This window comes from Lactuca serriola, chromosome 1 (assembly GCF_051521515.1).
Source record: "Lactuca serriola cultivar US96UC23 chromosome 1, Lser_US96UC23_V15, whole genome shotgun sequence".
NCBI lineage: Eukaryota > Viridiplantae > Streptophyta > Magnoliopsida > Asterales > Asteraceae > Lactuca > Lactuca serriola.
Window position 1 is genome coordinate 236,415,055 of NC_136408.1, and position 15,395 is coordinate 236,430,449.

The following is a 15,395-nucleotide window of genomic DNA, read 5'->3' on the forward strand; positions in this document are numbered from 1 at the left end:
TATCCAAATTTTACTAGCATTCTCACATACCAATTTATTTTTCTTTTTTGCAAAATGCCATTTCTTACAAGCTCTTTTTTTTAAATTCCATGTTATTGTTTCCTCATGAACAAGTCACGACTCACAAGTGTCGCGTTGCCACATGTCGATCATGTTACAACAATATATGCAATAAATTGAAATTAATTGATTTTTATAATTTAAGTTGTAAGACACTTTTTAAAATGTTGTAGTTGTTGTGGTCCAAATGATTGTAACGAATTGGTCAAATAGGTTGGCTAAGACAAATGTGGTACACAACATACAAATTGCTATACAATAATTGTATTACAAATCTATATCTATGGCTAGGACATTATTTCAGGAGATTTTTTCTATGAGTTGAATCTATTCGATGTTTAATGAATACACTTGACTGTATATCTATACAAAAGAATAAAAAGGTCAGTATATTCACTACACACAATGATCACCGATGCCTTTACTTTCTAAAGATAATGAATAAAACCCAAATTCATCGACATTCCAAGTTGACGAAGATTTGTCAGAGGTCATAAATTGGCCGAAAGACATGGGAGGTTTAGGATCAGAGAGGGATTTCCATTCACCTTCAAGCATAAAAGCAACCGAAGACATGGTGGGACGATTGTTTGGATCTTCTTCAACGCATAATAGAGCAATACGCATCCATTTGAGACCCTCATGGACAGGACAATCATCATTCAGATTTTCGTCTATCAGTTGCTCTCCTTTGCCTTCTTCCCATAACATCCATGCCTTCAGTTGTCAAATTAATATGGTCTATTGTTAGAAATTAGCCACTTCTTGAAAAAGTGAGAATCTTTTAAATTCAAGTTCTTCTAATGGAAGTATAAATAGAAGAAAGTAATGCAAATGATTTGGCTCACATAGTAGAGAAGGTTTCGATCATGCTCTTCGTAGAACAACCTGCTGTTCCTTTTCCCGGATATAATTTCAAGAAGAAGAACACCAAAACTATACACATCAGATTTGATTGAGAACAACCCCTCCATTGCATACTCAGGTGCCATGTATCCACTGTCCAAGGTTCACAACAAACTTTAATTCAGTTAACCAAAATAACTGAATATATTAATTTCTATAAACTGTATAACTGGCTTACTAGGTTCCAACAACTCGGTTAGTATTAGCTTCGATTTGATTAGATCCAAAAATTCTCGCAGTGCCAAAGTCTGATATTTTTGGGTTCATATCGTCATCTAATAAAACATTGCTAGCTTTGAGGTCTCTATGTATGATCTTGAGGCGAGAGTCCTCATGAAGATAACGAAGACCCTTTGCTATTCCATTCACTATGTTGACACGTTTAGCCCAGTCCAGTTCTTTTGCTTTTTTAGGATCTTCTATCATAAAAGTAAACTAAGTTACACATAATTAAACACATCGTGTCTTAACAAGGTCTATAATAATCAAAGAGAAATATAGAAGAGATGTGGAGAACAACCAAAAAGAAACTTATCGAGACTACTGTTAGACATGTATTCATAAACAAGGAGCCTTTCCTTCCCTTTCATACAACAACCCAAAAGCTTCACCAAATTTTTATGCTGTAGCGTTATTATTAGTTTTACTTCTGTTTTGAATTCATTCATTCCTTGACTTGAGTTTTGTGAAAGTCTTTTCACTGCTATCTTTTTACCATCGGAGAGCGTTCCCTTAGATAAAAAAAAAAAAAAAAATTGTTTGAGAATATGTAAAGTGGCAAATAGAAAAGAGACGAGTATATATATCGAAAGAGTTTTGGTTATTACCCAATAAACAGGACCAAAACCACCTTCTCCAAGCTTATTTGCAACTGAGAAATTATGAGTAGCGGCTTGAATTGCATCAAGTCTAAAGTAAATAATTTCCCCAGTGTCATCGTCTGATGCATGAAGCGGCTCTTCCTCTTCACCTACACCAAGATTATTATGACACTCCTAAATAGATGGGTGATTGTATATCGTGATATACCACACTCTTTAAAATCTTATTTACCTTTTTTACTGCAGAATTTGCCAATCTTTAGGCAAATAAAGAAGGTCGAGATGACCAATGTTACTGCTGCCACTGTTACTACTACTGGAACGATGACATTTGTTCTTTTTTTCCCTTGATCAAAGATATCAATATAAAAAACCAACGTTTTGTGCAACACCAAACTAATGTCTATAAATTAATATGAAAATAAATATAACTAATCAAAAACACAATGAACCTGAAGGTGGAATCTGGACAAGATATACTTGGTATTTTAGTAAACATGAATATCGGTAGTAAACTACTCCTTCAGCACTTCCATTATACGATGTTCCTAGATAATTAGTAGCGTTACCCAAACACTCATCACATTTGCTGTGGGATATATTTGGAATGCATTGGATAGTCGCTTCAATATTGCCCCTAGAACTTGGTAAAATGTTAGTTTCAGAGTAAAATCTTTTACTATAACCATCAGTAGCTGCTTTAACCTGTAACTCTTTGAAGGAGTTCTCTAGGGACTCAGCAACTGAAATAATATTCCAATTGGTGATATAACTTGCTGTTGGAAACGATAGAACATCTTTATCGTCATAATTAACCATGTCATGAAAGCTTGTATTAGAGTAGCTGAACATACATCTTTCGTAATACCAACCTGTAGCTTTGATTTGCTTAGGACAATCCTGTCGAAGCCTTTCGGTTGCAGACTTCACACATCCCTTACAGGATTCATCTTGAACGTCTCCAGGGCATAGTGCAAGTGCATAAGCTGTGGTGTTCTCATGGTCTTGTGAAGGATTTGAAGATGTGTAATTGTAGAAGAAATCATCTCCCTTTGGTGCTTCAGGTAGAGCAGATAACGTACGATTGAGGATCTTTTCAAATGCACTGTTTTGTGTATAGTTTCCCCGGTATCCGCACACATGGTCTCCATGGGTAAAGGTGAGACCAGAAAGATTTGTAACAATATAAAACTGAAATAAAACTAACACCCAATTTGGAGAAATCATTAAAGTTTTTTTTTGTTTGCCGATTACCGCGTGCAGCTATATATAAGGCAACGCATTTGTCAACAACTTTGACTTGTGAATCATAAGTAGCGTTGAAAATTCAATTAGTACGAAGTCGCTGAAGTAAATATGTGATGCCCACATGCCCAATATTCCTGGAGTTTTATGCAATTGTAGAGGATGAAGCCAAAATGTGGAGGACCGTGATAGAAAAGGAGTGGAAGGAAACCTTCAAAGCAGACCTGGTATTCAACGTAGCTAGATATTTTCTAACGTAGCTAGACCACCATTAAAACCAAGTCTAATGCAAGGATAGAAAAACTAATACGTGGTACATTTGTACTTTGATAATAAGGCACCACATTAGTTTTATCTATTAATAACATTGAATCTATTAGATTTGCCAATACAATAATATATTAAATTTGTCATTCGGACAAAACATAATGAAAATAAAGGGTGAACATTTCTCTTAACACAACAAAAAACGTAACCTTTAGCGACGAAAAAATACGTCGTTAAAAGGGTCGTCGCTATTACTTTGTAGCTAATACTCCTTTGTCGTCGCAAATAGCGTCGCCTCTGATACACGTCATAGCTAAATGGTCAATCTCGTCGCTATTTGTTTCGGTATTATGGCCACCAGTCGGTGTTTTTCCAGCTACCCTTCCCGGAATCAGTTGTCGTCGCAATTGGATCATTGTCATCCCTAAAGATGTTGCTGCTAATGAGTTTTTTTTTTTTTTTTTTTTTTTTTTTTTGAAAAAACAATTTATTTATGATATTAGTTTTTTATATTATAAGATGCAGATGTAATAAAAATACATACCACATTACATAAAACATCAAATATATCACATCTAATATATATCATCAATAAACTATCTAATAAATCCAAAATAAAATCATCCATAAACGGTCAAAACTAGAAATACCATGTGTCTGTGTCTTCCTCATCGTTGTTGACTTGGTTTTTAAACAAGCAAGATGATGTCTCCAATGGTCGGCAGAAACGCTGAGTTTTGAAGAAAAACATTCACATCAACCTTCTACAATTAAGTCACAAGCACATTAAGTTATTAACTATTTAACAAACAATCAAACCCTTAAACCACCAAATGAATTTAGTCGGTAACAATTTAAAAAACTACTATGCCAGCAAATCAGTTAAGACTTTAAGAATTTAACAAACTACCAAACTTCCAAAAATATACTATAAATGCATCGAGTTCTTAACAATATAGCAAAACTATCAAATTGTTTAAGAATTTAGCAAGTACCTGTCTTGGTTGCGATGCTTGTGACTATGACTGCCATCAGTATGAAGCACTTTTACCCGCTGTTGATGAAGGTTTAGGCCCAATGCCTCTCACTTGCTCTCTACGAGTACCCAACACCTTCTCAAATATTGTGATCCAATCAACGGTGTCTGGATCACCACCGGATTCGGCTATGTGATGAATCTGTAAAGCAACCTCAACAACTAAGGCATTTCGTATTTCACAAAAATTGTCAATATAATTTAAACTAACACAAAAAAGACATTCTACTTCATTTTAAGTAATAATAACTTACATATTTGTCTTCAACCAAAGGATCAATAAATTCCTCATTTTTAGTCACATGCGCACGATGAAATGCTTCAAGTCTATTCAAGTTCTATTTAACATTACAAAATATGTTATACTTGAATAAACATTCTAGTCTGGGGATCAGGGGAAACTATCGTAATACGTTATGAGCCACTTTCTTACCATTTTTATTTTCATCAACCCACTGAATTTCATTACAAATTGGACACTTTTGCAACAACTTGTGTTCTTTCCAGAAAAGAAAACAGTTGTTTTTAAATACCTGTATCGACTCATAACCCAAGCCGATCTTTTTAAGTGTCTTTTTTGCTTCATAATGTAATGGGGAGACCTTGTTTCCTTCAGGAAATGCAGTTTGCAACAACTGAATAAGCTGATCGAATGAACTATCAGTCCATTCGTTGATCACCTTGATATGCATCAGCTTTGCTAAAAAGTCAAGGGACAAAAACGAACATTAAGGTTATAATTTTAATTGGACTTCCTCTAATAACTTTTGAAATCCATCATCGACATGGCTACTATCTATATACGGGTTCCCTTCGTCGTGGTTGGTCATTTTCAATCACACCCCCATAACATCAGTAGTAACATCGACCATCTCGATACTAAGCGGTATGTCTTCGACAACCGAGTGAATTGTATTTTCGCCGTGATAATTCAATATAATATAATTTGGACTAAAACCATGTTGAAGTATATGTAATTTCATTATGGCTAGTAGTATAAATTTGTTGACATTACATTTTATACATGGGCATCTGATTTGACCTTTGTTATCGACATATGGTTTGGACCTCTCGAGAAAAGATTCGAGTCCTTGTTGGAACAAGGTAGAGTTATGATTTTCAATAGTAGTACACGTTTTATCAATAGACACGTTGCAACTGAAACATAAGTTAGGTTTTAGTGTTACTCTACTAGAACTAAAATTAGGATTGAATATTTATAAGGATAGAGTAACCACTTAATTAGATGGAATAGAAAACCGGACAACGAAATAGTATTCACAAGGGTAGGCTTTTAAAACCACTTTTTGAATAGCTTACCTCATATAAAATGTGTATAACACGATTGAACATTTCAAAAAAAATTTGGCAGCATTCCCCTTATCTCCTAAGTATATATAAAACTAGGCGAATGCCTGCGCGTTGCGCTGAAACACCTATATAGTTGATATCTTTACAATTATATGTTTTTTGAAAATATAACAATAACGTTGTTGTTAAATTTGATATAATAATTTGTATACTAAATTGATATAATATATTGATTATTTTGAATTATATGATAATATATACATCTATTATAATTGTATAATCTTAACCGTTTGAATGACTTCTGCCCGCAAGTTACTCATGAATAAAATTAAATATAATATATGGCTTAATGTTATTTATAGTTTTTGATATTTTTAATTATTTTTTTTAAATTTATTTTCTTACATTTTTAATTTGTATCATTATAATTATTTAAAACATCAGACAATGTTTTTTAATTTTAAAGGTAACAAAATAATCATTTATTTAGACTTATTGTTTAATATTGTTATTCTAAGTTATTTTAAGCTACTTATTCGAAAAATTTTAACGATTATACAAATATCTTTAGAAAATATTTTAGTTAACCTGATATTATAATTTAGTTTTTGCATTTAACTTTAAATTGATAACGGTTTACATACAATAACATATTAAATCAAATAAATTAAGTATAATATGTTAAAAGTTAAAGACATAACTTTATAAGTAGAAGTAAATATATTATTTTAATATTAAAATTTAGTTTATTTATAATTACACTTTAGGTTTGATGTTTATTTACCCTTATTAACCAAATTATAATCATTATTAGAGACACTACAATTTATAGCTTATAACTATTTACAAAATATTATTTGGGTTGTTTAAGTTAAACTAAAATTTATATTTAAGTTGGCCCTGTAATGTTACATTTATGTTTATAATTCGAATATTTTATACAAATTGTTCAAAAGTTGTTACTTTAAAATGATAATGGTTTACATCCAACAATATATTAAAACTAATAAATTAAGTATGATATGTAAGATGTAAAAAAACATAACTTTATAAGTAGAAGTAAAAATATTGTTTTAATATTGAAATTTACTTTATATATGATTACACTTTAGGTTTGATATTTATTTAATTTTATTAATCAACTTATAATCATTATTAGAAAGAAATTGAAAACTCATGGGAGTTTCAGATGAATGTGGTGAAAGGAAAAATGCATGAGGGTTTCAAATGAATGTTGTGAAAGAAAAAAAAAAATGTCTCCGTTATAATATAGTATGATGACTATATACCCGATGAGCAAAGAAAAAATAACAACCGAATATTTCTTAAACAATCAATCATGTAATACATATTTACATCGTAAATAACGTAAGGTATTCAAAAAGTAGTCCCAAAACGGGGACAACCCGAATTTAATTTGTAAATCAATTCCAGACGGATATTTCTAGGCTTTTGATGATTTAAAAAGAAGAAACCTAATATCATTTTTTTTTCACATGCTGATTTTAAATATCAACTTATTTTTTTTATTATTTTTCTATTTTGGGTAAATTATAACTTAGTAGATTCAGCGTCTTAATTTTTCATTTTTATTTTTTATTATAACATTGTACCTTAAACGATATTATATATTTGTTATTTATATTATCTTTTTTTAATATGTTGATTTTTAATATCAACTTATTTTTTGTTATTATTTTTCTATATTGAATAAATTATAACTTAATAGATTTAGCGTCCAAATTTTTTATATTTATTTTTTATTATAAGGTTGTACTTTAATCAATATTATATATTTGTTATTTATATCATCTTTTTTGTTCCGTATTTTGATTTTTAATATAAACTTATTTTTGTTTTTATTTTTCTATTTTTTGTAAATTATAAATTAGTAGATTTAGCATTTTAATTTTAATTTTTTATTTTTTATTATAGCATTGTACTATAAACGATATTATACATTTCTTATTTATTTCATATATTTTTTTCATATTTTGATTTTTAATATCAACTTATTTTTGTTTTTATTTTTCTATTTTGAATAAATTATAACTTAATGATTTACCGTCTTAATTTTAAATTTTAAATTTTTATTATTACATTCTACTTTAAATGATATTATATATTTGTTATTTGTAACATTTTCTTTTTCATATGATGATTTTTAATATTAACTTAATTTTGTATTTATTTTTCTATATTGAGTAAATTATAATTTAGTAGATTTAGCGTCTTAATTTTTTTTTTTATTATATTATTGTACTTTAAACGATATTATATATTTGTTATATATATCATATATTTTTTTCAATAATTGATTTTTAATATCAACTTATTTTTGTTTTTATTTTTCTATTTTGAGTAATTATAACTTAGTAGATTTAGCATCTTAATTTTTCATTTTTAATTTTTATTATAACATTGTACTTTAATTAAACGATATTATATATTTGTTATTTATATCATCTTTTTTTTTTTTCCATATTTTGATTTTTAATATCAACTTAATTTTATTATTTATCTTAATTATTTTTTTTATATTATAATACTTTAAAAAGATATTGTAATTTATAACATCTTTTTTTTCAATTATAACATTCTAGCATAACATACATATACATCCAATATACATATATTTTATCATAACATACCATATACACACATACAAATACACTTAAACCTATTTTTTCACATATATTTTTTCATGCATACAAATACATTTCATATAGAAATAATATATACATTTCACATACAAACACGTACATTTACACATAAAAATACCTACATTTCATATACATATATGTTTTCACATAGATTTTTCATATATATATATATATATATATATATATATATATATAGACATATACTTATATTTCACATAGAAATACAATTATACACACATTTTCACATACACTTTTCATGCATACACATACATATACATTTTTTCATACATATTCCGACATACACATTTGCATATAGATTTTATGTGCATATTATTACATTGCATATAGACTTTGTAACGACCAAAATTTCAAAACAATTAAAACTTTTCAAAAACAACCCATTTTAATAACGTTGTTACAACAAGGTTTTCAATACATTATTTAACAGGGTATTTCCCACATTCACTTCATAAAACACCAACGCGAGGAACGGTACGATCACGCCTTTGCCTTGCCACAGACTCCTGAGAACCTGAAAACATAAAACCACAACTGTAAGCCCGAAAGCTTAGTGAGATACCCCCAATATACCAACCACATATACGCCCTTCCAGGCCACGACCTTCCGGTCCAAAACATATCGCCTTCCGGCCCATAACGCAATGCCTTCCGGACCATAACATATTGCCTTCCGGCCCACAACATAAAAAGCATACATATCATAACAGAACATAGAACGACCCCGCATACCGGGTCACACTCCAGACCTAGAAATCATGCACATAACACATAATCATATAACAGCTCACAGTCAGCAATCGATCAACAGATCGCATAACATAGCATTACCCTAACCAAGATACCAGCCTAGCCGGTCACTAGCATAACATCACCCTACGAATCAGTCAACATACTAAATGTACACATACGCCTTTCTAGGCCATAGCCTTCCAGTCCACATCGCAATGCCTTCCGGCCCACAACATGTAATGCCTTCCGGCCCACAACATATAACGCCTTCCGGCCCATATCCCACAATATCATAGCAATAGACAACTATCCGGATTTCCATCCGATAAAAGGGTTGGCCTTGGTGCCATAAACCCTATCGATATAGTGAGGATAACTCACCTCGAAACTGCCGACTAGACAGATAACTCAAGCTGCTCCGATCACTGATACGATCTCCACCATTGGACAGCCACCAATGCACTGAACTCAAAACCATAAACAACAATTACCAAAATACCCCTGGAAACCACTAGTTAACCCTTGGTCAAAGACAAGGTCAAAGCCAACCCCTGACTGACCCTACTCGCCGAGTCAACCCTATGACTCGCCGAGTTCCCATACTCAAAACTTCACTCAAACCGCGACCTAACTCGCCGAGTCACCCTGAGACTCGCCGAGTCCAACAACTCTGAGTCCACTCGCCCACAACTCACTGAGTCATCCTTTGACTCACCGATTCTCAACTCAACCAGAGAATATCGGGACTCTTCGACAAGACTCGCCGAGTCTAAGGCTATCTTCAACCTACTCGCCGAGTTGTTCATACAACTCGCTGAGTCCAAGGCCATCTTCATCCGACTCGCCGTGTTGTTCTTCCAACTCGTCGAGTCCCAGCTCATGTTCAAGCAACTCGTCGAGTTCACCCATGTGACTCGCCGAGTACCACCGGTCTGAATCCATACAGAAGCATTCCAGACCATGCAATTGATCCAAAACATAGATCTAGCCTCCTACAACTCATCCATCACGTAAAGTGGCAAAGTTTACGTGAATCCAAAGAGATCTAGGCCTTATTCACTTTAGAGCTAGGGTTTGGGACATGATGGCTTCACTAAGCACTCAAACAAAGGAACTTTAATGCACTCTAGGCCTTCAATATTCCAGATCTGAGGTAGCAACCTCAGATCTAACCTCCAAACTCTAAAACATACCAAGATATACTCCCCACAAACCCCAAAATGATGAATCCATATGATTAATAGCCCAAGAACGAGATATTACCTCAAAAGAATGCCCCAACTGCAATTAAACTCGAATCCAAGCAAAGCCCTTTGATCCAAGCCTCTTATCCTTTAAGATTTCTTCAACAAACACCTCCCCAAGCTCCAAATACACTCCAATCTTCTTCAATCACGCTTTCTAGGGTTTCTGGACTTCAAGGGGAATCAAAGAGGCTGGGGAGAGGATATAATGTTCTTTAAATAGGGCTCATTCACCGGATTTAGGGTTTTCTCCACTCAGCACCTACTCGCCGAGTCCATCTTTGGACTCGCCGAGTAGGCCACTTGACTCGCGGCCAAAGTCGCGACCCTACTCGCCGAGTCTATCCATGGACTCACCGAGTTGCCCTTCAAAATTTACACTTTTAGTCCTTCAACTCTACTCTTGTTATTCCGGGATGTTACAATTCTCCCCCACTTAAATTAGGCTTCACCCTCGAAGCCTACAACAACTCAACTCCAAGGATACTCCCACAACGCTCCACCTGGCCTTAACCGGACCAGGTCCCTCAAGGCATACTTATCCAAACTCGAACACACTTTCCCTTCCTTCACGGTGTCCTGACCACCGTCTCAAACCGGGCACCGACTGTACCCCCTGATCATCACTCTCAATAACCGAGAATTACCCAAGATGCATCACTGCCCCAAATCTCAATAATCACTCGACCCATAAGGTTAAAAATCCATGAACCATCAAATCCCAGATCCGAATCCCACTCTATCCATTCCGTGATGACGGAAGGACCCATTCTCATTCTCAAAGCAACTCCCACGAGTTCTCTTCTTGCAACCGCATACACATGCTGATCCAGCTCTAACACCCTCAGGTTGGGGAAAACCCGATACACTGATAATATCCTCAAACATCCCCCCAGGATGAACCACTAATATACACCCCATACCCTAATCAGAATCATACTGAGAGGTCAAGACTCTCTCTCCCTGCATCCCTTCCGAGCCTCTTGGCTCTACACTTGCGGATTTCCCTCCGCGACCTCAGCAGACATTCCAAACCGGATGAGCTTCTAATCCACTGCCGCAAACACGCTGCTCAATAACCATACTCGAATTGCTCTAATCATAACTCTGCTCTGCCGCTTTCACTTCCGTGAACTTGCATTCCCTCTCGGAGTTACACACCTCTTACCTCTCTCTCTTCCTTTACCAAGGAATCCACTCGGCCACAATGTCACTCCGACAAATGCCACGGTGCTCGCGCAACGTTACACCACCCTTTAGCGTGTCCGCTATCCATCCAACACACTTACTCTGACTCTCCTCGCAGGGACTCTCAAGCCCATGCACTACCTCAACTAAACAAGATCACTACCCGGGGTCAGACCTTCCAATGCAATCACACTGCAACATACACAATCCGCCATCTCAAACTGATCCAACAATACCAACAGAGTCTCCAGCATGACTGGACCGACTCACATACACATATTAGTCACTCGAGGCTATAACTCTGTGGGTCCGTACACCCAAACTCTGTGAACCCTCAGGTTGTAACTCTGGGAACCTTCCGGTTCCAACTCTATAAACATGCACAACATAAATCACATAGAAATAATGCAGTACAACACATCACGTACATAAAGCATACAACTACTCTGAGCACATAACCCGGGTTACCTACTCAAACTTGATTTTGGCCTGCTCCCAGGCCTCCACAATCAAATGCCCTAGGTCTGTATCGCTCCCTGCATGCCCGACACTCGCTCCTATCAGCCTATACTCTGGGCTGACAGAACACTGCTGAATCCCAGCAGCTAAGCACCCTCAAATACTCATCGAACTCCTAGAGAACTCTCCAATTCTCCCCCACTTAAGCACTGACTAACAACCACCAGTCGCCATCAACGACCTTCCAGAACAACCCTGCACAAAGAAAACACTTACACACTGACTGCTTCCCACAAGCATAAACAACCCTCAACAAAACACATCTCCTCACTGATCAATCTGCTCAAAAAGAATCCGATCTCCAAATATCCATTCCACGACTGCAGTTGCTACCCGACATTCAACCCAATGCCGCATCTCCACTAATAACCCTCACGAATGATAACCAACGATAACATAAAGCACCAAACTATAATCATACCAAACCCTCAGGGAATAACTGTGACAACCCAAAATTCCTGTTCTAAATCAAACCATTGCAATCCAATAGTAGTAGAGCAGTTACAGTGAAAATTCAAACTTGTGGAATAAGTTTGGCAGTTTTAGGGTTTTACACCTAAGGAGTTATCAGGAGAGTGGTTGCACTAGGATTTTGTGCAACACTGTAATTCCATTACTCTAGGTCATTAGAATCCATTCCGAGAATAGAAATATTTTCTGCCAAAAATCTCTGGACTATAAATAGAATTCTGAACCAAACTGGTTCATTATTTGATTTCCATTTAGAGAAAAGCCAAATACTCTCTCACGGATCTTCGGGTTTTCATCCCAGATTGTGAGTCTACTTCCCTAAATGTGTTTTAATACTTGTTATATGCCTTATAACATTGTTTAAATGTCCAAAACACAAGATCCGGGAGTTTACCGCCCAAGAACGTTCTTGGGGAGTAAACTCCACAATGAAGCCTAAAGGCCACATAGTCCCATTTCCGTGTTAGGCATCTAACTAAGGACTTAGTGTATGATCATTAGAGGCTAGAAACAAATCAAAAGCAAGTAGTTTGAGGAGTTTACGGCCAAGGAACCACCTCTTGGGCCGTAAACTCCAAGTAAAGGGCACAAATGAATGCCTTGTGTTCCCTAGCCTTAGAACAAAAACCTAGAAGCTTTAAACTCATGTTTAAGACCAACAAAACAATTAGAAACCCACTTTGGAAGGGAGTTTACGGCCAAGATGCTCCTTAGGCCGTAAAACCCCTTCAAACTCTTCCTAGGGCTTAGTCTTCATTTTTAGCAAGCACCTTGATGGGTTTTGGACCTAGAAAAATCATGAAAAGCTAAAGTGTTGGAGAGTTTACGGCCAAGAGTATTTCTTGGGCCGTAAACTCCTTAAATGGGGTCAAAGGACACCCTAGACACTTCCTTAGGCCAAGAAACTTTTAGGGCAAGTACCTAGATGAGATATGGACTAGTTAAAATTCTTAGGACCTCATGTGTGAGGGAGTTTACGGCCCAAAGAGTTCTATGGCCGTAAACTCCATCAAATGGTCCCATTTAGTGCCTTAAACCTTCCTTAATCCATGTATTGAAGCCTAGACTTGTTCCTAAAATTGTTAGACACTTGAAAGGACAATAAGAACCCTCTAAAGGGAGTTTACGGCCGTAAACTCCAAGGGAAAAGGGTCTTTGGGCCGTAAACTCCCCAAAGGAGTCAATGTGGTGCCCAAACACTTGTATAGGCCTTGAAACAATTCCCACTAGAGTTGTAGTAATTCAAAGTACCATTCCAAGCCTTGTTTGAGAGTTTACGGCCAGGAGCTTACTCCCCTGGTCCGTAAACTCTAATGAATATGGTCTTTTGACCTTAAACTTCCATTAGGGGCATTGCACTTCTTTGTTGCGACCCATTAGCCTCCTAGCACTTGACCAAAAGTGTTGTCCTCGCGCTTAAATGTTTATACTTGTATAATTAGTGATTTAATCTCTAATTATTTATATATACATATGTCTTCCTATGTAATTAGGATCATTGTGTGTGTCTAAGTCATCACTTGACACCAAGCACCTGTCCGATCCTTGCATACGATAACAACCATTCAATTCCAGTCACATACTACAGGTGAGTTCATACCCCAGTACAAGAAGGTAATATTCAGAACAGTTAGGTCTTGGTAGAAGACTACATTCAGAACAGTTAGGTGTTGGTAGAAGACTACACTCAGAACAGTTAGGTCTTGGTAGAAGACTACACACAAAACAGTTAAGTCTTGGTAGAAGACTCCTTTTTGTTACTAATAGGAATCATAGGGATTTTCAAACATTTTCAGTTGAGTTACAAACATTTTCATACTTAAACTAGCTTTCTTTCAAAGCAATGTCAAGTCTTAGAAATTATAAGTTTTCACAAATTAAGACACATTAATACTTATGATCTCACCAGCTTTATAGCTGATACTCGCTTTCAAAATTACTTGTATCCTCAGGTCATCATAGACAGGTACCGATGCAAGGAGAAAGGAAGATGAAGCTTATTCAAGACTTATCTTTCATTTTGATTTATGCTTTAGTGTTTATCAAAATTTGACGGAATACAATTGTATAATAATTATTTTATTAATGCAATGGATGATGTTGTTGCTTGTTTACTACTTTACATTGTTGTTGGTATTATACATGACGTCCTCCGCCCCAGAACGTTTCCGCCGTTCTTGGTTTTGGGGTGTGACAGATTGGTATCAGAGCATTGTTTATAGTGAATTAAGTATATCAACCCATAAAAGATATACTAACTATAAATACATAAGGGATTAAAAATACTCTGACCAAGAGTTTATACTTTAAATAGTAAAATATTTAATAAAGTATACGTGCTGCATTCATACTAAAATCAATGTCATTAGGACAGTACAAAAGAATTACAATTGTTGGGCAACACAAGTGGGCTTAGAGACATATGGTCAAAACTGGGAAGATATAGCCTGATCATCTATATTATCCGAGGGTTGACTAGCATGTGCCTAAGTTTAAGTGTGTGGTTGCAACAATGCAAAAATCTTACCAACCCTACCACAATGAGAACAATAGAACATAACAATAAATTTAAAATACTATAGGAGTATTTGGTGTTACTATAAGTACTTTGTACTTGAGAATTAAAATGGGATCTTCATTACTAGATTGAATAGTTGCTAAGTGGATACACTGAGGCTACATGTAATTAGGATGTTATAGACTCAGAATCTGTGATAATTTTTTCCTTACCCCTATTCTGTGTGAATAAGGAATTAAGGTCACTTATTCGAAGGTCTATCCTGTTTAGATTACACATAGCTGGTATGCACTTCACAAATAGCGATGTAACTAATGAAGGGTTCCTAAATAATTATCTAGATAGTTCGTCTAATAATTATCTTCTTACCCTAAATTCTCGCATAGGAATCATAAC

The 15,395-nt window shown here is 35.0% G+C and overlaps 1 protein-coding gene across 2 annotated transcripts; it reads right to left on the reverse strand.

Annotated features, from left to right (window-relative positions):
- Positions 1-290: 290 nt before the first annotated feature.
- Positions 291-3,034, reverse strand: LOC145049969 (cysteine-rich receptor-like protein kinase 15). 2 transcript variants are annotated; one of them, XM_078998304.1, is made up of 7 exons: positions 2,240-3,034; positions 2,020-2,133; positions 1,794-1,936; positions 1,487-1,697; positions 1,145-1,382; positions 909-1,059; positions 291-777 (listed from the first exon to the last, which is right to left on the reverse strand). In XM_078998304.1, the coding sequence occupies exons 1-7, from the start codon at positions 3,012-3,014 to the stop codon at positions 457-459; spliced, it is 1,953 nt and encodes a 650-aa protein (XP_078854430.1). In that variant the 5' UTR covers positions 3,015-3,034; the 3' UTR covers positions 291-456. The 2 variants fall into 2 exon arrangements, with proteins under 2 accessions (XP_078854430.1, XP_078854427.1); XM_078998301.1 differs by having other exon boundaries at positions 1,145-1,385.
- Positions 3,035-15,395: the final 12,361 nt, after the last annotated feature.

Bases quoted from the DNA above. Each gene is read 5' to 3' on its own strand.
- LOC145049969 (XM_078998301.1), bottom strand. From the start codon at position 3,014: ATGATTTCTCCAAATTGGGTGTTAGTTTTATTTCAGTTTTATATTGTT. The intron at 1,698-1,793 runs GTAATAACCAAA...TTTTTATCTAAG, and splicing joins GTTTTGGTCCTGTTTATTGG to GGAACGCTCTCCGATGGTAA. The intron at 1,060-1,144 runs GTAAGCCAGTTA...AACCTTGGACAG, and splicing joins AACCGAGTTGTTGGAACCTA to TGGATACATGGCACCTGAGT.